Source organism: Lynx canadensis, chromosome B4, assembly GCF_007474595.2.
Source record: "Lynx canadensis isolate LIC74 chromosome B4, mLynCan4.pri.v2, whole genome shotgun sequence".
NCBI lineage: Eukaryota > Metazoa > Chordata > Mammalia > Carnivora > Felidae > Lynx > Lynx canadensis.
Genome location: NC_044309.1, coordinates 123,667,888 through 123,691,563, shown reverse-complemented (window position 1 = coordinate 123,691,563; position 23,676 = coordinate 123,667,888). Strand labels below are relative to the sequence as shown.

The window sequence follows — 23,676 nt, the reverse complement described above, 5'->3', positions numbered from 1 at the left end:
CTTCGCAGAGGCCCGGGAAAACACCGTGGGAAGAAAGGCCGCAGAGACCTCAAGAGGGTGCCCGGGTCTCGGCCCCGGTAAGCCCCGCGGGGCTCGGAGGCCGCCGGCCAGGGCAGCGCAGCCTCTGCGGGAAGCCGCCCGCCTCGGCCCGCAGCCTGCTCTGCAGGCTCCCGCGGCTGCGGCCGCTCTGCACACCCGGCGGAGGAGGGCCGGGGCGGGGCCGCGGCCGGGGGCGGGGCCGGGGCGGGGCCGCGGCGGGCGGGCGGGCACGCGGGAGGCGCGGAGGGAGGGTGCCGCGCCGAGGGAAGCGGCCCGCGGCGGAGGGAGGGGAGGCCGAGTCCTGGAAGCGGAGCTCCGCGCTGGGACTGGTTCCTTCGCAGCCATTTTCTGTCCAACCAAACAGCCGATTGGAGACGGGAGCCAACCAGGGCTGCATTGGAGGTTTGTGTCTCGCTTCGGCCAATGATCGCTCCTAAACCGACTCCACTTTAGCTCGAATGAAATGTCCGTCTCCTCCCGGCGCCGTCCCCGCCGCCAACGCCGCCGCGGCCGGGGCCATTCGCCTCCCTCCCGCCCGCCCTCCCGCCCGGGCCGGGGCCGGGGCTGGGGCCGGGCCGGCGCCTGCGAGGCCGCTCCCGCTGCGGGCCCGGCCGGGGAGCGGGCGCGGGGCCGCGGCGCGGCTCTTTGTGCGCCGGGCCGAGGAGCGGCGGGACGCGGGCCAGGCCGCCTCCTGCTCGCCGCCGCCGAGCTCCGGGCCCGAGGCCGAGGAGGGGGCGTCGGGGCACCGTCCGGCCCCCCTCTCGGCGGCGCCCCGGCCGGCTCCATTTTGTGCGGGGAGCCGGGCGGGGGCATTGGCCCGGACCCCGGTCCCGACCCTGCGCCCTTGGCCGGGCTGCCGCGCGGAGTCCCCGGGGGCGTCCCCCTCCCGCCCGCCGGCTGGCCCGCGGGGGCATGGCGGGGCCGGGCCGCTTTGTCTGCCCCGGCGCCCCGGGCGCGGCGGGCGGGCGGGCGGGCGGGCGGCAGGCGTTGGGCGCGGGCCCGGGCCCGGGCCCTGGGCGGGCGAGTCGGGGGATGCGCGCCAGGGGCGGCCGCCCCGCACCGGCGGGACTGACAGTCGGCCGGGCCGGGCGGTGGGGCCGGGGCCAGCCCGCGCACCTTCGTGGGGAGGAAGCGAGGTCCCCGGGAGGAAGGAGTGGATTTGGTTTCCCCGCAGTCTGGCTTACACGTAAAGAATGCAGCCATCTGGCGGCTTGCGGTCCCTGGACTTGCCCCGAAGGTGGGAAGGAAGCCTTTCGGATTGGACTAAGGTTTTAATCTTCGGTGGGAGGCGGGGAGGATCTGCCGGGCCTGAGGAGCAGTAGTAGTCTTCGAGAACAAAGAATTAGAGAGCACCCACAAGTCGTAATCTTGCCCAAAGTACTGTAACAAGGTAATTAAACAAGGTTAGCTAGCATACGACCTTTAAAAAAATTAGCATCCTACTAACCCGCATGGACTCCCACGGTGCCACGGTTCGTGCCCCGAATCACTGGGGTGGTTTGGGCTTTCTTAGTATGGAAAGTAATCGGCAAAATAAAGTGATAAGATAAACTGATCGATATAAGTGGCACTAATAAATAGGGGTTTTATTTGTAAAGTATTGAAAGTTTAACTAGAATGCCTTAAAAGGCAATTATTCCTTCCCCGCACTGCTCCTGTAGCTTAATTTAAGGATTCTATTGATGCAAAACTCTGGTTGTTGATGCCAAAGAATGGAGGGTGGAGGAAGGGTCTGCTGCTTTTCTTGGATACAAATTTGCATTTCTTCAAACATTAAACAGATGTATGCATTCCCTTGAGCTTTCACATATATCATAACCTGCCTTTAGGAAAATATATACCATATGAGGTGACAGTGTTTATCTTTAATGTATTGAATCTAAATATATACGGAGTCAACTATTTGGGTGAGTGTGATGAGGTGTGTCCCCCGCATCCCCCCCCCCCCAGGCAAAACACATAAATATATATAGCTCTATTATTTTAAGTGTTCTGGGGATTTTCTTTCTCAAAGACACCCTTAAAAAAAAACAACACGCTTCTAGCTACAAGGAAGGACTCTCCGGGCAGTTTTGGGGATTAGAAAGAGGACAATATTTGAGAAGAAATTAGACATTGCTTTTAAGATTATAGCAGAATAGACAATGTCATCCTGTCTTTGCTGCCTGGACTGACATCTAAAGAATTCAATTCAGTAGCTACAATTTTTTCTTCTGTTTACTAGATTTTGTGCTTGAATGTATATCATTATTTTCTCTTCCTTTAAAATTAATACTGAAAGGAAATGTTTTTGTTTTGCCCCTCCCCCCAATTTAATTGCTTCACTTGAAAAAAGGAAAAGAACAAATGAGAAATGGAGGTTGTAACATTGTAATTGATACCAATTTATTCAGCTATTTATGCTTTGCAGTGAAAATGAAGTGCTATTCAGATGCAATTTTAGTCCAAAATGGTGGTGCTTTAAAATGATAAATAAAGGTCTTAATTGATCGTGTTCCATGTATGTTTTCTGGGCAGCATGTTTCTTCTTTCAGTATAATCTGAGGTGTTTAATTTAAAAGCATTGTATTCTGAGATATTTTTCTCCCCTCTTGAGTTTTTGGACTCCTAAATTTCACTGTAAAATATTAAGATCATCACCAAGAAATTAAGTTGGGGCATTTGTGTCTTGAGTGTTAATATTTTGAATAATTTAGATGTGTAAATTTTGGTCTCTGGCATATAATCTGGGTGTTGTGATGAATATTTATGATGAACATGACTAAATTCAGGGTTATGTTAGAAAAGCAATTCCTCCTGCCATAGAATTAACTTTTTTGCAAAGTCTCCAAAATATATCTGCCAATTTAAGAAACCTTTATTGGGTGCCTGCTTTTTTGCACTCTATTGAATAAGAATAGTAGGCGAAATTATACATGCCTTTTAAATTTTTACTAGGAAGGAAGCCTGTAGGCTATACGTTGTTACTACTAATAGATGTTTATCTTCTAGGTTGAAATTGGGCGAAGGGTAGACACCTTTTAGACAGGTGTTCCTGAATACCACTGGCAACACGGTTCTGACAGTATTTCATAACAGTAAGTACGTTTTACCATTTTGGTTGTTAATTAGATTTGAACAGTAATTAGCTGGGAACAGAATTATAACGGATGTATATTGGAGGTCCCAGGTAGAATGAATGCCTTTCAAGTCTAGACAGGCAGTACCTACTCATTCCTGTTGCTTCCTTCTTTTTAGTGACTTGCATGTATTGTTTCCTGTGGGCCCCTAAGTGCTGTGGAGGCTACAAGATAAAAAGCTTGTCCCAGCTCTGAAGAGGCTGTTTTGCTGGAAGGGCTTTAATGGAACTGAATGCTTAGAGGACATTATGCAGGGAAGGGAAGACGCTGGTTTTAAGGGTAGCACAGGTGAAGAGACACAGGTAGCACAGGTGGGGTCAGTGTGGGTAGCTGGGAATGTCAGGGACCTAGCCTTGAAGGCTGAGTGGAGTTTGGATAGGTGGCTATCACCAAAAGCCAAAGCCTGAAAGCAGGGATTAGTAACTTCTGTTTAGGGGACGGGGAGTAGATCTGCATGGTCCAAGTGGGAAAATCCTAGGATAATCTAGTGAGAGATACCACATCTGTGATGTCAGGCACGTCACAACTTCCTTGAGCCGTGACTCATGCCTCACTCCTAAAATAAAAGAGCTGTACCTGGTGATCCTTAAATAAGGCACATTCTAGCACTAAGATTTTTATCAGCCCTGAAGATAGAGTTGGAAACGAGTTTAGTTAGGTTAAATGGGGGATCCGCTCGTGTAAAGCCATGAAAACCTAGGTTTGGATTTGATGCTGAAGACTTTTAAAACCATTATAGGTTCAAGAGCTATAGAAACGGTGTTTTAGTGAGATCGGTCTTAAAACAGTATGTAGCCAGGTACGGTGGGTAGTAATCCAGTGGCAACAGAAAATGGCTGGGCATATCCACAAAACTTATTAAAAGAGGTAACAGTTCAGGTGGAACTTACAGGAGACTGAAGAACGTAAGATGGCACGGGTGTAATTAGCCTGGAGTGTGGGATTGAAGTTGTGAAAAGGAGATCAAGGAGTTCTTGTCCATTGTCTCGTTGCAGGACACGGGGAGGGTGAGTTTCCTTCTCCAAAACCTTAAGTTGGCAGTGATGGGCTATCAGACACGTTCTACAGGCACGGCCTGCTGGAGTGGCAGGCAGGATATGGTGGGAGATTTAGGATTTCTAAGCATAAAGTGATATTTAACGAGTTTTCCTTAAGAGAGTGAGGGAAGAGAGAGAAAACATAACCTGGGATGAAACTAACAATTGGGAGGTGGGGAGGAACAAATAAACCAGGAAAGAACATTGCTTTTGAAATCAAGGGAGAAGAGAATTCCATGTGTGAGTGTGTGGTCCACAGTGGGCAGCACTACTAACCACAGGCAGGTGGGATGAAGGCAAGACTATTGGCAACTTTTGTTTTTTAAGTTTGTTTATTTTTAGAGAGAGGGAGTGGGGGAGGGGCAGAGAGAGAGGGAGAGAGAATCCCAAGCAGGCTCTGCACTGACCTGAGCTGAAATTGCGAGTTGGACACTTAACCCACCGAGCCACCCAGGCGCCCCCGATTATTGGCAACTTTAAGAGCAGTTTCGGTGTCATGGTGGGGTGGAGAAGCACATGTCCGGGGGTTTAGGAATGGAAAGGTGCATGAGGACCATCAGGGGGAGAATGATAGCTAGACAAGGGTGTGGAGCAGAATTACGGTTTACGAGTCTGTGCGTACTTGTGTGTGTTCAGTGGGGGAGACTAAGCATGTTTAAGAAAGAGTGAAGAAGCTGGTCAAGGAGGACTGAAGATCCGTTAGAGGGGAGGAATCTTTTTGTCATTTCTTCTCCTCAAAGAGATAAAAAGGCATTGGTCCAGAGGACAGGTGACAGTGGTTGTGTGAGAGAGAAAACCATGCCTAGAAAGAAGGGTGAGAGCTGTATCTGAAGGGACAAAAATAACACTAGGTTACATTTGTTGAGTTCTTAGTACGTATCCTGCACTTTGCTAAGTATTTCTTATATAATAACTTCACTTCTCATAGCAACTCCATTTAAAAAATGGGCAAGTTGAAGCACAGAGAGGATGGTAAGTAAAGACACAAAACCCGGTGGTCTATCCTGAGAGATCAGGTCTGTCCTGATCACAAACCCAAAACCAGGTGCATGGCTTACACCTCACAGATACTGTCCTGGCTCGAGACGCAGCTTTAAATGTCTTTAATACATGAGGTCAGTAGATCTAGAATTGAGAGAGGGTAAAGTCACGATTTAGGCTGATGGGCTATGGGAAAAACTAGCAGGAACAAGTACTGTAAAGTACTTGGCGTCTGAGACTCTGGATTTAACTCCCATTTACTGTGCCGCCTTTGGGCAAGTCATTAGCCTTCCCTGACCTCAATTTCCTCATCTGTTTCGTGGGGTTGTAAACACTGACTGCATGAGATATTTAGAAACTGTTCAATAAATGTTAAACATACTAAGGAGGGAACTGTTTCCTGCATTTGTGCAAATTATTAATACAATTTAAAATACTGCTGTATCACAAAATTACAGAATGAACATATACTAGGCAGCTATTTCACATAATATTCTAGAAAACAGTATCAGTTCAACTAAGTAATTAGAATAGCCAATAAAATTAATTTGACGGGAGGGGCGCCTGGGTGGCTCAAGTCGTGATCTCACACTTCTTGGGATAGAGCCCCGCCGACGGCACCGAGCCTGCTTGGGATTCTCTCTGTCCCTCTTTCTTTGCCCCTCCCCCACCCGTGCGCACGCACTCTCTCTCAAATCAATAAACATTAAGAAAACTTAATTTGATGAGACTGAACCACTCTTTGTCTATATTTATTAGTTCTTCTGGATCTAATGATTTGTCACTTTACCCATGTGTTGTCACTCTCCTACATGCTCTTCCCTCTTCATTGTCTGGATAAAGCCCAACACTTCAGCTTCTCTGTTCTTACACCAGGTACAGATGTGCCACGACTGGACATCCTGTTGCCAGTGTACATTCGTGGTCACCAGCCGCAGCTCCGCTCCTCTCATGGCTCAGAGCTTCTATTCCCCGCCCTTCCCACTGTCTGTCTCCCCAGCTGCAGCCATTCCAGCAGCGTCCTCTCGGGCCTTCCTCCAGTTCGTTTTCAGTCTGTCACCAGGACTGTCGATTTGACCTCCTACAAGGCTCTTTCCTCTGCTCCCCTTGTTCCCCAGGGCTGTTGTCTAGGACCAGACACGGGGAATGTTCATCGTCTCGCCTGAAGTCATGCGCTGACCGCAGCCTCATGGTCCTTAGTGGTCTTCTGCCTCCATTCTTGCTCCCCTCTGTCCATTTCTACACCGGACTATAGCCAGAGTGATACCGTGAAAAAGAAATCTGATTTGCACAATTCCGCTAAAACTCCCCTTTGATTCGCTCTGACTCACGAGGCACTGCTTGCTCTAGCCTCTACTTAGTTCATTCCAGTTCACCAGTACTATATTTTGTGTTTGCTTTGCCTGGAACATTCTTTTCCCATTTTTCTTTGCCTGATTTCTGTCTTTCAGTCTCAGTTGAAATTTCATTTCCTATGACTGCTTCCTTGACTCCCCAGACTGGTGTGGTCCCTTTTGCAGTAAGCTCTCAAAGCATGTAACACGACACCTTTGTTTTCCTTAGCATTTGGCACTAGCAGTTAGTTAATTGTCATTATTTAATAGCTATATGTAACATTTACTGAGTACTGCTATTATACTATGCTAAGTCCTTCCATGGTGAGTCCTGTCTCGTCCCACGTGCTCAAGATCTCATGGCAAGTAAGTAGGAAGGAATTCAAACCAGGTGATAGGATTCCAGAGCCTGGGCCTTGGAAGTATTAATAGACTGCATTCCCCAGCCCTTCCCCCTGCTACTAGTTTACGTAATATTTGTCTTCTCTGCAAGATGAGGACAGAGATCTTGTCTGTATTGTTGACTGCTACGTCACCAGCACATAGCACGGACCTGATAAATACCACGTGCTTACTTGGTAAATATTTGTTAACTGGCTTACTTAAAATCTACAGGCTATTTTGTATATTTTTAAAGGAAGTTCAGACCTTGAAAAAGCCTTTGGGATGTATCTAGCAAGTTTCCCTGCCTCCTTTCCCCCCTCATATATATGAGTGGCTAGCATAAGCATCAAAGATGAGGCTAATTTGTTGAATGCAAGGTACTAAGTTGCTTTGGGGATTCAAAGAAGGGGACACTAATTTTAGGCTTCGAAATGGGGTCTTATCAGAAAGATTTCAGGAGGATGGGAGAACGTTGGGATTAAAGTATGGGGCAGGATTTTCATGGTAGAAAGATAGAGGAGAGGAAGACAGAGGTGTGGTGAAATGACAGAAAAGCTAAGACCTGCAGACCCAAAGACACAGCTAAGCCAGTGCCCTCAGGGTGGATGGGACCCGCCACCTCCTGAGAACACATGCGCCAGACATAGCCCCGTAGCAAGTTCCCTTTATTTCATTCTGCTGAAATACTTTCAGAAGTATTTCAGAAGTCTTGGAAGACTGCTGTTCAGTGGCTAATGCTGTGAATCCAAATGATGATCTTGCTGGTAATCCAGTGCAGGAGAAGATAATGTGATTTAAACTTTATGCCTTTAATATTTTTTAATATTAAAAAATGTGTGTTTATAAATGAATTAATCTCTCATATTCCACCCCGCAAAGATTTTTTTCCAGTTGTAGATTCTGAAACAGCCACTTTGGTTCTTTCTCCTGAACCTTGATCTCCCTTAATCTCCCTTAGGGCACTGGAAAAAACTAGTCAATTCACAGATATCCTCATTGAGCTGTCTTTATGGCTAATAAATCCATCACCATATGTATTAAGGATCACTCTCTTAGTATCTTGTTAGCATTTTAGAATTAAGATAGCATTTTATTTTGGGGTAATGTTTCACATGTTAGCTGTTTAAGATGGGGAAGGTGGTATTATTTCCATTTTATATAGAAATACATTTAATGGGTAGGGATGCTGTTTTCAGGATCAGTAGAAGAGTCCGAATCAGAGCTCACTGCCTGTTGTTTACTACTTCTTAGAAGACACTAAGAAGTGTCATCAATAAACAGGAACCCTTGATACCTAATAATAGGTACTTGCACAAATTACTAAAGGCAGGTGAATTCTATTTTCTAGCCCCTTAGAAAATTATATAAATTATGGAAATGTGTCTTTATCTACAATTAAATTAGATACCACAGTCAACAGATGCATCAAAGAAATGCCATGTTTTTGAAGACGTGGAAACTAGCTTGGTTATTTTACTACTAGATGAAAATCTAACAGAGATGGAAAAGACATGTTAACACAAGGGCTTAAATAGTGCAGTCAAAACATTAAGTCCTAGGCCTTGAATATCCTTTAGGATCAAGTGTCTCTTTTGGATTGGTCTGAAAGCATGTAGAGATTGTATTTAATTTTTGCTACACTTTTTATTCAGGTAATGCATTTAAAATTTTTCTACCCACAAATAGCCAGTCCCTTCCTGCTTTGAATAGTATTATTTGCAAAGCAGAAAGACTTCTAGGATTTGCTATGTTGGTGACATGGAATGGAGACAGTTCAGGGTTAGGGTTCAGTTTTCTCTAGATTTTCCCTCTTAGAATTCTTTTAGCTTTGAGAAAACTTAATTAAGCAGGCTTCTTTTTTTTTTTTTTTTTTTTTTTAATTTTTTTTTCAATGTTTATTTATTTTTGGGACAGAGAGAGACAGAGCATGAACGGGGGAGGGGCAGAGAGAGAGGGAGACACAGAATCGGAAACAGGCTCCAGGCTCCGAGCCATCAGCCCAGAGCCCGACGCGGGGCTCGAACTCACGGACCGCGAGATCGTGACCTGGCTGAAGTCGGACGCTTAACCGACTGTGCCACCCAGGCGCCCCAAGCAGGCTTCTTTTAAAATAAAGTTACTTTAATTCTCATTCTTGTCTATGGTTATGGTTTTACTGTCTCTATATGTAGATGTCCAATCTCCCTGACCCCTCCTTTTCTTTTTCTTTAAAGGATCTAAAGTTTGAGGGCGGGAGAAACTGTTGACTAGATTTAGAGATGACAGCCTCATTCAAAACATGGGTGTGCTTATAAACATGGAGAACAAACTGAGGGTTGCTGGAGGGGTTGCGGGAGGGGGGATGGGCTAAATGGGTAAGGGGCATTAAGGAATCTACGGAAATTATTGCTTCACTGTATACTAACTAATTTGGATGTGAATTTTAAAAAATAAAAAATAAAGTTAAAAAAAAATGGGTGTGCCTTCGGGTTGCATGGGTACAGATGTGTGCAAGGAATCCATATGCTTCCTATACCAGACAGTTTGAATCAAGACATTGTCCCTTGAACTTCTGTGAGACAGCAGAGACAGTTTGCGGCAGGCGCAAGAGGGTTTGCGTAGGGATAACAGGCTTCACTGTAGCAGGAGAGCGCAAAGTGATGGACACGGGTGCTTGTAGGTGACTGCTGAGCTGGTTTTGGCTTTGCTTTTCATTCCAGGGATAAGCTAGGTTCTAAGTCGGGGTTGTCTGCACTATACGTGAGGCTTATGGAATTGAGAAGAAAGAGCTGTGTGTTTTAGATTCATTTCCTCGTTTTGTTTCTCCGTTGGTCTTGTGCTTATCACTTATGGAGGGTGGATAGGGGGATTTTGAATCATTGGGAAATTATCCAAAGGTTTCCAAATCAAGAAATATAAATGTTTTCTTTTAGTAAGCTTAAGGCCTTGAAAACTAATTGAGCCACCCTGTGACAGCTTATGAGGATTGAATCTAGTATGCTTTTTTAATACAAGTTTTACTGAAGGGTATTGCAAACCTTTTTCTCCTCATAGATGGATGGCGACAGTGCTACAACAGACGCTTCTCAGCTAGGCATCTCTGCGGACTACATCGGAGGAAGCCACTATGTGATACAGCCCCACGATGGTAGGAAAGCTACGAGTAAAACACTGACTGGCAGAAGTAACTTAGTGGAAATCATATTACCGTCACATTCTAGGTTACTTGGGTCTTTACGGGAAAATTAGCAATCTTGTGTCAAAGGTCATTGATGGTCTAAGAAGATGTATCATGCTTTTTTTATTAGAAATAGTCTTCAAAAGAATGATGAGTTCTAGAAAAGAATTCTATAAATAAAGTATGCCTTTTAAAAACTGGTACCGTTTCTTTAAAAATTTGTTACTGATGTCCTACTTAAGTACTGAGTATGGCACATTCTTTTTCAGTTGATACAGTAAAAAATTCTTTAGAGGGTGAGTTGCTAGCTATTACATTTCTAGTACTTACGAACAGACTTATTTTTGTTTTTCATTAAGTTTGATCTGTGTCAGCTGTTAGGATGGCAGTGTCATGTCGGCCTGTGAGAAATAATTTACTTTGTGGCATTCTGATGTGTAAGATTAAAAAACACTAAGATATATTTTTTTAGAAGGCAGTTGGGGGTGGGTGAGAAGTTACCTCATCCTAAGACAGACACACATAAAAATGTAACTTGAATCAGCTTAAGTGCCTTTCTTTTTTAATACACATAAATAGTGGGAAGTTTACTTACAAGATACTGCATTTAGTCATAAAAGGATATTACTGGTATTGTGAAAGCTTCAGTTATATCTAAATCTATACAATTTGAGAATTCGCTTTTTGTAAGATCGCTGGATCGGTGCAATAGCTTTGTTCAAAAACTTAGTATCAATCTAATTGGGTCAGTAATATTCAAGGCCACTTTTCCATTCTGTATAAACTTGGCTTTGGATAAACATATAAATAACCTCCTAATCTAGCAATATGAAAGGAACCCTTAGTCATAGTCTGTAAGTTTTCCAGCTAAGTTATGTAATAAATATTTCTGAGTACCCCTTCTATGGAAGATGCTATACCAAGGTCTAGGAAGTACACAAAGCTGATCCCTGGCCTCTGGTAGCACACATCCAATAGGGAGGATGAGAAATAAAAAGAATTCTAAAATGTGTCAGAAAAAACACAGAGCAATCCTGTGATATTTTTGTGAAAGGAGAGATCACTTCTGAAGGTGCTGTGGAGATGTTTCTGAGCTTTTTGGAGAATGGATAGGTGAGGTTTTAGTAGGCAGATCTGAGGACAAAAGTGTTTGAGGCAGTGGGTTGGAAATTAAGGAGTGGGTTTGTTTATGGCTATGAGAAAACCGTGAAAAGAACTGCTACCCTCCTCCCTAAAAATGCCTAGGAAATGAACCAGGATGTTCTGAACTTAGATTGTTTCAGGTAGTCTTCTCTACGACGAAGTAAAGGTTGTGAGAAATGTTAAAACTGAGTTATTTTTATTTTTTTAGATACGGAGGACAGCATGAATGACCATGAAGACACAAATGGTTCAAAAGAAAGTTTCAGAGAACAGGATATATATCTTCCAATTGCAAACGTAGCAAGGATAATGAAAAACGCCATACCTCAAACGGGAAAGGTAATGCAGGGGAGACATTTTACCCAGCTTGCTTTTTCCAGGGGAGAGGGGAATGTAAACTGCATGAATATGTATATACAGTTTCTGTATATAGTCAGCTATTGTTTTCAGTCCTTTAGTCTCTCTTTCTCTCTTTCAGTTCTACACCCTTAGTTACTGGACAGTATTCCATTTTCAGTTCCCGCAGCCCCCGGTGCTTCCCCCTCCCCCACTTGAAGCAGATAAAGTAGAATTAAGAATCTTTTTAAAATATCAGGTTTGCCAAAATGAACAAATCAGGAGACTATAGATGCTGGAGAGGATGTGGAGAAACGGGAACCCTCTTGCACTGTTGGTGGGATTGCAAACTGGTGCAGCCGCTCTGGAAAACAGTGTGGAGGTTCCTCAAAAAATTAAAAATAGACCTACCCTATGACCCAGCAGTAGCACTGCTGGGAATTTACCCAAGGGATACAGGAGTACTGATGCATAGGGGCACTTGTACCCCAATGTTTATAGCAGCACTCTCAACAATAGCCAAATTGTGGAAAGAGCCTAAATGTCCATCAACTGATGAATGGATAAAGAAATTGTGGTTTATATACACAATGGAGTACTACTTGGCAATGAGAAAGAATGAAATATGGCCCTTTGTAGCAACATGGATGAAACCGGAGAGTGTGATGCTAAGTGAAATAAGCCATACAGAGAAAGACAGATACCGTATGTTTTCACTCTTATGTGGATCTTGAGAAACTTAACAGAAACCCATGGGGGACGGGAAGGAAAAAAAAAAAAGAGGTTAGAGTGGGAGAGAGCCAAAGCATAAGAGACTCTTAAAAACTGAGAACAAACTGAGGGTTGACGGGGGGGTGGGAGGGAGAGGAGGGTAGGTGATGGGCATTGAAGAGGGTATCTTTTGGGATGAGCACTGGGAGTGTTGTATGGAAACCAATTTGACAATAAATTTCATATCTTAAAAAAAAATCAAAAAAATAAAATATCAGGTTTGGGCAGATGGAGTTGTAACTTCTATAATGTTGCAGCAAAATTGGGTCTTTTTTTTTTTTTTAAGATTTTATTTTTAAGGAATCTCTACACCCAGCTCAAACTCAACAACCTCGAGATCAAGAGTCGCATGCTCCACCAACTAAGCCAGCCAGGTGCCCCCAAATTGGGTCATTTTGGACTGATACAGAAAAATCCTTATATTTGGAAGCAGCTATTTTTGTACAGTCATAAATACTAACACACTTTTGAAGTTAACAGGCAGGATTCTGTTTTAAGTAGTTCTGTCTTGAGACAAACAATCATATAGACTGTTATTTAGAACAACTTAAAAACACTCATTGTCACTCTACTCATCACTTGGTCTGAATTAAAATCCACACTTTTTATATTATATATAACGCAATAAACTTTCTTTCTCACTGCAGCTTATAAAGTACTTGTGAAAGTAATAAAGATCACAAATAAATAGATTATTAAAATACATCACTAAGGGGGTCCCTGGGTGGCTCATTCGGTTGAGCATGTGACTCCTGATTTTGGCTCCCGTCATGATCTCATGGTTTGTGAGTTTGAGCCCTGCCTTGGGCTGTGCGCTGACAGCATGGAGCCCACTTGGGATTCTCTCTCTCCCTCTCTCTCTACCCTTCCCCTGCTCGCACGCTCTTTCTCAAATAAATAAACTTAAAAATATGCATTGCTAAGCCTAGAAGTTCCAATGTGAGAGGTCCTCCTTATATTTTAAGGGGAAATAAATCAGAGCTGCTGATTGTTGTTGAAATAGGTTAAGGCTGCATGCCTCAGCCACCGGCCACGTACGGTTATTGAGCACTTGAAATGTGGCTGGTCTGAATTAAGATGTGCTGTAAATGTAAAACATACTTCACATTGTGAAGGTTTTGTATGAAAAGAAGAATGAAAATCTCTCCCATTTTAAAATGGATGCTGTGTTTAAATGTTAGATAATAACTTGGATTTGTTAGGTTAAATAAAATCTCAAAATTCATTTCACCTGTGTTATTTGTATTTAAAAATTTTTTTTTAATATATATATACTTTTGAGAGAGAGAGAGAGACACAGAGCACAAGTGGGGAAGGGACAGAGAGAGGGAAACACAGAATCTGAAGCGGGCTCCAGGCTCTGAGCTGTCAGCACAGAGCCCCACGTGGGGCTCGAACCCACGAACTGCGAGATCACGACATGAGCCAAAGTCGGACATTTAACTGACTGACCCACTCAGGCGCCCCTCACCTGTGTTTTTAAACCTAGCTACTAGAAAACCTAAAGTTATGTATACAGCTTGCATTATAGTATCTTGCCTGACTGCATTTATGCAGCTCTTGTTTGCTTTTCTCCGGGATATAAAATAGGCATGGAGATAGGAAACAGTATGTTTCAGCAAGGATTTTTGTTACTCCTGTTAGAAGTGACTTGGAATTGTACGATTTAATTCATTAGCTTTACTTTGAAACCCCACACCCTTAAAAGAATTCTCGCTTTTATAATGAGGTAGCTGGTGTGCCCCTTTTTGGTGGGCTTTTTTTTTTTTTTAATTTTTTTTTTTCAACGTTTATTTATTTTTGGGACAGAGAGAGACAGAGCATGAACGGGGGAGGGGCAGAGAGAGAGGGAGACACAGAATCGGAAACAGGCTCCAGGCTCTGAGCCATCAGCCCAGAGCCTGACGGGGCTCGAACTCCCGGACCGCGAGATCGTGACCTGGCTGAAGTCGGACGCTTAACCGACTACGCCACTCAGGCGCCCCATGGTGGGCTTTTTAATAAACTCAAAGCCTGTACCTGACACTCTGGATCTTCAGTAGTAAAAATGTCGCCAAATGTCACTATTGTAAGCCTTATGTGAATTCAGTGTTTTGTCTTTTTAAAATTTTCCAGTGTCCTTATTTGCAGAAATGCTAGGGCAGAGAAGCGACCCCTAAGTGTAGCCCCGCAGTACACTATATACACAGGAGACTGATTTTCTTGGGGCACCTGCTTAGTAAGTGTTCGTCTTTATGGGATGGTAAGGACAGCCAGTGGTTGCTTCTATGCCTAAATTGTATCTGTTTCCTGTGAATAGTTGTCAAGGCTTCTCTCACTTGTATTCGAGTTTTTGTTCTCATTCCAAAGGTTGGAATTTTGATAGCACACAATTTGTCAACGTTATTAGCATATATTTCAGAGATTAAATGTTAACAGCCATAAACTGAAATTTATAGTCTTCTGAATAGCCTTTTATTTCTGCAGGTTGTTAGGAAGGGGGTGGTTACATTCCCTGCAGATTTACCTGTGATTTTTCTCTTCAGATTGCAAAAGATGCCAAAGAATGTGTTCAGGAATGTGTGAGTGAGTTCATCAGCTTTATAACATCTGAAGCAAGTGAAAGATGCCATCAGGAGAAACGGAAGACAATCAACGGAGAAGATATTCTCTTTGCCATGTCTACCTTAGGCTTCGACAGTTATGTAGAACCTCTAAAATTATACCTTCAGAAATTCAGAGAGGTAAATAAACTGTCTTCCATTATGCTTTTAAGAAACTAAGATATACGATTTACTTTAACTTTTTAAATGTATCATTCATCAGAAGAAGTATATGGTCACTTCTATTACTGTATTTAAATAGTAAGTCCTTTCTTTTTCCCTTTATTACTAATGACATCATAGTTATGTAATGATTAAGAGCACGGACTCTGGATTCCGGCCACCCGGAGGCTGGTTCCAAGCTCCACCACCTGTAACCTCTGGGATCCTGCGCAGATTATTTCAATAGGTTAGGCCTTGGTTTCCTGGTCTGTAAAGTGACGTGAGTAATAGCACCTACCTCACAGAGTTACTGAGAGAACTAAGTCAAAATAGTCCACGTATAGCACTTAGCTTGGCTGATCGTGAGCACTCAATGGTAACACGCTGTTATTATGATTAATTTAAAAGAGGGAGCGTCTCAAAGCTTGAGGCCTTGCAGATAAGAAAAACGGAATTATAACTATCCTTTTTTATTGATTAAATTCTTCCGCATTTCTTACTGGGTTTATCTTTGCCCGTGGTACGAATTTTGTGGAAATAAATTGAGATCAGCGTATTTATTTCCACACTACCACTCGGGTGTCAGATTCACATTGCTTTCAAAATACTTCCTTAATAGCTTTAATGTTAGAACCCCATTAAATTAGTGACTTAGCATTGAGTGATTAAAGTAGGAAGAGAATGTGTTAAATTCTTCACAGTACTTTTCCAAATCTTCTGCATCATAGAACCTTAGAAGTGGATGGAAACTTAGAGCTCTATGGTACAAACTATAATCTTGATTTAGGAATTTGAAACTTTAAACTTGCTATTATAGTGCTGTACTGTCCGGTTGGCTGAGAGCTTTATATGTATATAGTTAAATGATAACTTGGATCATTTATAGTAGATTTATGGGCTGAATATTTATAGTGCTTTTCAACAGACTACTTCATCTGTAAATAGACTTCTATTTTCCTTTTGATGCAGTGTGGAATTAGAATGATTTTATTTTTATCCGTAAATATTTTAGATTTTCTAGGTCATTACTAACGCTGCCTTGTGATGATTACTGCTTATATAAAAAGTTAGCATTTTGAAGGGCCTCTTTGTATGTAATTAACCAGAAGTGTTAATACTCTGTGCAGTGTTTGTAATAATAGAAACTCCTAATTTTAGGAAACAAGCATTCTCATCTAGAAAACAGTGTCTTTTGAATGCCAGTGATGACTTTTTTGATTTGTCCTTCCCCAGGCTATGAAAGGAGAGAAAGGAATTGGTGGAGCAGTCACAACTACAGATGGATTAAGTGAAGAACTTACAGAGGAGGCATTTAGTAAGCAGTGTTATGATACGTTTATGCAACTGAATGTGTTCTTATAAGGCACATAGTTTGTTAGCAGTGACTAATACTAAATGTGGGGGTACTTTTGGACCATCAGCCCTGAGTATTCTGACATAGCACTTCTTTAGTTCATGCCCTTATAGTTGAAGTCAGTGAGGGATAAGTATCGAGACTGAAATTCTGCCGACATTATAACCTTTCACCCATAGTTCTGATTTCAGTAGCCCCTAGTTTTTGCTTTAAGATTTCACATGAGATAGGAATATTGAGAATTGTAGTTTGTAATATAAAATCTGTGATTTAAATAAATTTGAACTGATGGCTTTTTTGAAAAAAATTTGAATAGGGGCACCTGGCTGGGTTAATCAGTGGACCGTGCAACTCTTAATCTTCGGGTTGTGAGTTTGAGCCCCATGTTGGGTGTACACATTACTTTAAAATAAAAAATTTGTGGGGGCACCTGGGTGGCTTAGTCGGTTAAGCATCCAAGATTTCGGCTAAGGTCATGATCTTGCGTTCCTTGAGTTCAATCCCTGCGTCTGGCTCTGTGCCGACAGCTCAGAGCCTGGAGCCTCCTTCAGATTCTGTGTCTCCCTCTCTCTCTGCCCCTCCCCCACTTAACGCTCTGTCTTTCTCTCTCAAAAATAAATGAGCATTAAAAAAAGAAAATTAAAAAAAATAAAAAATCTGGAGAAAAAACCCTGAATATTGTCATATGGGTGAAATAAGAGGTCTATGGTGACTCTGTGTCTCATATAAAATTCATACACATATATTTTCTTTTTCTCATACGTAAAATATATACTGCTTAGTTATGGAAGTGTGGCTCCCAGCCAGGCCTATGGTGTAGATCTACTTAATGAATTAGAAACTCCATCCAGTCTCTCTGCAGATTTGTACACATGGGCAGTTAGCTCAAGTGCATTTAATTTTACTTTATTTTTAGTTTATTTATTTTGAGAGAGGAGGGAGGGGCAGAAAGAAAGGGAGAAAGAATCCCCAGCAGGTTCCACACTGCCAGTCCAGAGCCCAGCGCAGGGCTCAAACTCACAAACTGCAAGATCATGACCGGAGCCAAAATCAAGAGTCGGATACTTAACCGACTGAGCCACCCAGGCGCCCCAGCTCAAAGTACATTTTGGAGAAATGAAAATTCAGAAAATTGAAAACTGCAATAGGAAAAATGTACTTTTTAGGGAGTTTTTTTTTTCTAAAATGCTAAATGTGGGGGTTTATGATTTTGTCCAAGATGACACTGATTAGTGGCAGAATTGTAATGAGACATTAATGGCATGACCTAAGGTTCAGATCGAGAGAGTAGATGTAATTCTTTTCCTGCTTTAACTTTATCTTCCAGCTAACCAGTTACCAGCTGGCTTAATAACTGCAGATGGTCAACAACAGAATGTTATGGTTTATACAACGTCATATCAACAGGTAAAATACAACCTTCTTTGTATTTTAAATTATTGTAAAAAATTGATTGTACCCATTGATTTTTATCGCAGGTAGTTAATTTCAGCACATTACAGTTGACCCTTGAACAACACGGGTTTGAACTGCACTGGTCCGCTTAATTATTTATTATGTTTATTTATTTATTTTTTGAGATAGAGATAGAGACAGCATATAAGCAGGGGGGAGAGAATCTCAAGCAGGCTCTGCACTGTCAGCACAGAGGCCAACACAGGGCTCGAACTCATGAACTGTGAGATCATGACCTGAGCCAAAATCAAGAGTCGGACATTTAACCAACTGAGCCACCCAGACACCCCTACACCAGTCCACTTATATGTGGATTTTTTTACAGTACTATAAATGTGTTTTTCTTGTAATTTTCTTAATAACATTTGCTTTTCTCTGATTTTGTTGTAAGACTATAGCATATAGTACATGTAAACATAAAGTATGTGTTAATTGATTTTATGTTATCAGTAAGGCTCTGGTCGACAGGCTGTTAAATTTTGGGGGCGGTCAGAAGTTACATGAAGATTTTCAACTGTGCAGAGGTTGGCTCACCTAACCCTTGTGTTATTCAAGGATCAATTGTGTTGTTATTATTAAGGACCTGATAAAGAAAGTTGTTAAAAAATTGCTTTCTCAAAGTATATAATTGTGTATTCTCTTACTAATTAAATATGTACACACATATTCGTATCTGCATAGATTTCTAGAGAGATGCATTAAGAAATTATTAAAGTAGCTCCCTTGTGTAGAGAGAATGATTTGAGAGTGGGAAGTAGGTTTCTTTTTCATTGCCGATTTTTATTCTTTTTTTTTTTTTATTTTTTTTTAACGTTTATTTATTTTTATTTTTGAGACAGAGATAGAGCATGAACGGGGGAGGGTCAGAGAGAGAGGGAGACAGAGAATCTGAAACAGGCTCCAGGCTCTGAGCTATCAGCACAGAGCCCGATACGGAGCTCGAACTCACAGACGCGAGATCATGACCTGAGCTGAAGTCGGACACTTAACCGACTGAGCCACCCAGGCGCCTCTCCTATTTTTATTCTTTAAATGCTTATAACATGTTATTTGAAAATTATTTTTAAAATCCTGCTCAATTTAAATTTTCTAATCTTAGATTTCTGGTGTTCAGCAAATTCAGTTTTCATGATCTGAAGAAATGGTGGAATGGGAGTGGAGAGAAGTGAGTCTGTACGATTCCGGAACCAGAGACATTAGAAGGAAATGACTGGGGGAAGATGTCTCTTTGTATATTAAATAGCTGTAATGTAGCTTCCTGATGCTTGACTAATTGAGGTGTTAATTCTGACTTGAGAATCTTTTTCATGAATGATTTTAAAGAAAAATTTGGATTTTAAAGGTATTAAAATATTTTTGTTTTGTACGAGAGTTTGTCGCTCTGTATGACTCCTGTATGCATTGTATATTGCAATTTATTACTGTCAGAGATTTGTAGACAGTTTCTTATTTTCATATTGAATCATGTTACTTTTGTAATTCAAGTAAGCAGCTGGGTTAATTCATGATGTTTGCCCTTTTAATAAAATATAAGGGTAGAGTTCATTTTGAATGCAAGTTGCCTTTATTATAAATTTGAGTTTGTCTTGGTTATATAATATCTTGCATGGTAACCTAGCTAGATTTTTAGCATTTGCCATATTTATTAAAATTAATTTTTTGTAAAACATTCATAGCTTAAGCAGCACCATTTTTTACAAAATGTAATTGAAAAATTAAGTGTGAATGCAGAAGCAAATATTGTCTGCCCTATTAAACTTGGTGCCCTTTAACAGTGTTTACACTGTTCATTGTGCCTGTTAAGATAGTTTTAGTTTATTGGAGCTTTTGTTAGGACTAGATTTGTTTTTGAGCTACATTATTATGAATGTTGGGATTCATTTAAGTTTAATGTAGTCCTAGTGCTCTTGAAATGGTGCCCCTTTCATTTTTATATGATTTTTCCAAAGCATCTCTTCAAATACTAGAGTATCCTCTTCCAGAAGAGGAATTTTATAGTCTGATGGTAAATGTCCTCATTTTACCTTTTTAATTGAAATGTCAAGTTTCCTGTTACACTCTGGGAACCAGGAAGCGTTAGACATCCTCACGTGTCCACAGACCTTTTTCCGCATGGGTGAGTGAATGCAGTGAAGAAGAGTGAGTGCTGCGGACGGATGGCGGGCGGACGGACAGACGGACGCTGTGAAACAGAAGCCCCAGCTCCGAGTGCGCCACCGTCTCGATCTCTGCAATAAACTAAACTTAAGACAGTTTGACTTTGTATAATTTAGTAGTATGTGCTCGAGTTGTTCCTTTTTTAAAGTGAGGATTTGCATTTCCTCCTTTTTGTTGGTAATTGAACTGTTTTGTTTTAATATCAACAATTGCTACTGTACAGTTTGCCTAAAAGGCAGTTTGAATGTCAGTCATCTTGGAAGGACACTCAAATTTATAAGATAGAAGCAATTTCACAGATACAGGCTGAACAGAAATACTTACTTTGCCAGAAGGCGCCTTTGGGGGCACATCTGGACTAATCTGAGGTTAAGAACTCCCTCACTACCCTCCCATGTAAAAGATAATCTTCATTACAGAAAATTCAAATAGGCAAAAAAAGGAGGGGCATTAAGCAAAATCAACTATCATCCTACTATGCTGAAATAACCAATGTTAATATTTTGGTAAATATCATTAGTCCTTTTACTTTGCTAAATATGTATATTTTTATAAAAATGGGCTCATACTTGCATACTGTTTTGTAACCTGCTTTTTTCACTTAACAATATATTGTAAACATCCTTCCCAGGTCATTACATGGTCTTTTATTTTTATTCATTTATTATTCTGTTGTATGGCTGAACCATAATTTATTTAATCCTCTATTGGACATTTTGACTATATGCATCTTTTCACAGTTATAAACAACACTTCACTGAATCTTGTGTACATCGATGACTGTTTTCTTGAAATAAATTCTTAGAAGTAGTATTGCTAGGTTAAACAGATACATAAAAATTGAAGCCCTTTGATACTTCTCTATTCATGTATTTATGAAATAGTTTCTACTTGATCCAGGCAGTATATCACTATATAACTGATAAAGGCCCTTGGTCTTTGATTATCAGACTCTTCCTCTAAAATCAGTTTAAAGATGACAACTTTAAGACTTGTATCAATACAAACCACAACAAATGTCTAAAGTTAGTAATTGGTTGGTAGTACTGAAACTTGAGGTAAAATCAGGTCAAGTCTGGGTTATGTGGCCTTCATCCTCTGAAAGGACACTGGCACCCTGCTGGGGTCAGGTACGCAATCTCCTTCCATGCATGGGAGAGGCAGTGTCGGCTTCTTCCTTGGCCTGGGTTGCATTTAATTGAATGTCACATTTTCTTCCCCTAGAACTTATTAACCAAATAAGCTTGTACATTAACCTAAAAGTGTTTTCTTTACAACTCTGGAGATACTGATTTTATGAGTATTTAAGAGAGAGATGGGCTTCAGTGACTAAGTCATAGATGGAAGGACGTTCGTAACCTCGGTCTTCCCCCTCACTACCTCATTCTAACACAGATGCTTTAGTCCAGAGAGAATTTTGCGTGTTACCTTCCCAATGTCATATACTTGAGTATGATGATGTAATCTGTGTTTGTTTTCCTCCTACAGTGTAATATCTATGTAGTATTTTTTTTTTCTTCCAAAACATGCCTTATTGCCTGTTTTCTAGATTGCCTTAGTGGGATGAAGGAATGCCAGTTACCTTTAATGATTCGGCTGAACCTAGTTATGAGGGCCCAACTAAAAGGATTTCTGCAACAGTATCAATTAAGCATGACAAATGAAAAAAAAATCATTTCTAACATATGCCAAGAATAAAACCTTGAGTACAAGATTTTTTAAAAATATGTATTTTCTCTTTAGCGTAAGTCATTTTATCAGTAGTCCAAAACAAGACCATATTTGTTGCTTTATATGATAAAATACATTTCTGAATCACTCACATGATACTGGGTCAGATCTATACCAAAAGCTAGGCTATCTTAAATATGTATGTTTGGTTTCCCTGAATTAGACAATTTATGTTTAGGTATATTGACCTTAAACTCATTAAGTGTTAGTGTGCTCATGAGTAAAAAACAGAACAATCCCAACTAATACTCAGTTTTAATTTATGGTTTCTTTTAGAGCTGGATATACTCCTTTGCTCACTTCAGGTTTAGCTTCCTCTTGCTTGTTAGGCTCCAATCCTGATTTCTTGGCTCCTTGTGCCAAGTGCTTTGTGTCTTCTGCCCTCCCCACCATGGCCCTAAACACGTATGCTTCCCTCTGCCTGGAACATTCTTTCTCTTCCTGTGCCTGGCTAAGTCTCACCCTTCAGATTTTAGCTTAAACTCCATCAGGAAAGCCTTTAAAACTTGTTAAACCTTCGTATTACCACATAGAGAAAATGTCACCACCCCAAACCGAGTAGGTTTGTACACAGCCTATATGTTGGCTGCTACAGCCCCTTAGACATTTCTTTCAAGACAATGCTGCTTTTTATACCTGATTTTAAGGATTTTAAAACCAGAAGGCAGAATCTCTTCAAGTCATGGGCCACAGATGACATTGGGATGGGTCCGTTTCTCTGGCTGCTGGCTATCACCTTTCAAGATGTAGGCTTGCCTAACAACACAGTTCCAGCTTTCCCTGACCGGCTCCAGAGTCCGTTTCCTTTGGCACAGCACGGTAGATGGATACCTGTGCAAAGCAACGTATTGTAAAAACTCCTTTGCCAAGGTTCACGCCAGCAAGCGTGCCAAATGACGGCAGTAAACTACGTGCTGGCTCTGTAGAAACCTAATGGCCATCGGGGGTGGCAATGACAAGTTGACAGGTAACTCCTCCATCTTTCACAACAATACAGAAGATGACAATATTGTGACAGGGCAGAGTGCACACTATTGGCTCTTGGCAGGTATAATTTAGGTCTTCCTTGAGTGCCCTCTAAGAGCAAACAGTAAGTCTTTGGCACCTATTTTCCAGGGCTCAATTTCAGAGTATATCTGAATGAAAGATATTTCAAAACTTTAAGCACCAGGTACTTGGTTGAAAACACATTGCGGGGCACCTGGGTGGCTCAGTCATTTAAGTGTCCTGCTTTGGCTCAAGTCATGATCTCCTGGTTCACGAGTTTGAGCCCTGTGTCGGGCTCTGTGCTGACAGCTCAGAGCCTGGAGCCTGCTTTGATACTGTGTCTCCCTCTCTCTCTTCCCCTCCCCTACTGGTACTCTGTCTCTCTCTCAAAAATAAATTAAAGGGGGCGCCTGGGTGGCTCAGTCGGTTAAGCGTCCGACTTCAGCTCAGGTCACAATCTCGCGGTCCGTGAGTTCGAGCCCCGCGTCGGGCTCTGGGCTGATGGCTCAGAGCCTGGAGCCTGCTTCCAATTCTGTGTCTCCCTCTCTCTCTCTGCCCCTCCCCCGTTCATGCTCTCTGTCTCAAAAATAAATAAACGTTAAAAAAAAATAAATTTTAAAAATTTTAAAAATTAAAAAACAAAACACATCGCTAGGCAAAGACAAGTCATAACAGATGGTGCCTTACAGCCAGGGCAGGTATGCCAAGGGGGCCTATTCTCGCATACATAATGCCCAATATTCGGTCTGCAAGAGACCAAGACCAAATCCTTATCTCAGACCAAAGCAATCTCTAATCAAAGAACAGAAAGAAATAGTTGAGCTAACAGCCATTTAAGAAAATGGCAGAGCCATTCCTCACTTTGGAGGAAAAGTAGAACTTTAAAAAAATGGGTTCTTTGTGTACATTCCCAACCTTGCAAGTAGCAGTACTCATACCACAGGAGT

The 23,676-nt window shown here is 41.8% G+C and overlaps 2 protein-coding genes across 4 annotated transcripts in view; one reads left to right on the top strand and one right to left on the bottom strand.

The window, feature by feature from the left end:
• Nucleotides 1-284: 284 nt before the first annotated feature.
• On the top strand, nucleotides 285-20,773 carry NFYB (nuclear transcription factor Y subunit beta). Of its 3 annotated transcripts, none has more exons than XM_030320407.2 (8): nucleotides 285-441; nucleotides 3,031-3,116; nucleotides 9,928-10,021; nucleotides 11,403-11,533; nucleotides 14,827-15,024; nucleotides 16,279-16,360; nucleotides 17,727-17,806; nucleotides 18,954-20,773. In XM_030320407.2, the coding sequence occupies exons 3-8, from the start codon at nucleotides 9,928-9,930 to the stop codon at nucleotides 18,984-18,986; spliced, it is 618 nt and encodes a 205-aa protein (XP_030176267.1). In that variant the 5' UTR covers nucleotides 285-441; nucleotides 3,031-3,116; the 3' UTR covers nucleotides 18,987-20,773. The 3 variants fall into 3 exon arrangements, with proteins under 3 accessions (XP_030176267.1, XP_030176269.1, XP_030176268.1); XM_030320409.1 differs by lacking the exon at nucleotides 285-441 and adding an exon at nucleotides 1,130-1,276 and having other exon boundaries at nucleotides 18,954-20,088; XM_030320408.1 differs by lacking the exon at nucleotides 285-441 and adding an exon at nucleotides 1,283-1,429 and having other exon boundaries at nucleotides 18,954-20,088.
• Nucleotides 20,657-23,676, bottom strand: part of HCFC2 (host cell factor C2) — a 48,064-nt gene continuing 45,044 nt past the window's right edge. Inside the window, exon 17 of the mRNA XM_030320401.1 lies at nucleotides 20,657-22,573. Coding sequence (XP_030176261.1) covers nucleotides 22,482-22,573 — 92 coding nt within the window. The 3' untranslated portion in view covers nucleotides 20,657-22,481. The remainder of the gene's footprint in view (nucleotides 22,574-23,676) is intronic.

Coding starts and splice junctions, on each gene's coding strand:
- NFYB (XM_030320407.2), top strand. CDS start 9,928: ATGGATGGCGACAGTGCTACAACAGACGCTTCTCAGCTAGGCATCTCT. Junction 11,534..14,826: donor CCATACCTCAAACGGGAAAG/GTAATGCAGGGG, acceptor TTTTCTCTTCAG/ATTGCAAAAGATGCCAAAGA. Junction 17,807..18,953: donor ATACAACGTCATATCAACAG/GTAAAATACAAC, acceptor TTCTAATCTTAG/ATTTCTGGTGTTCAGCAAAT.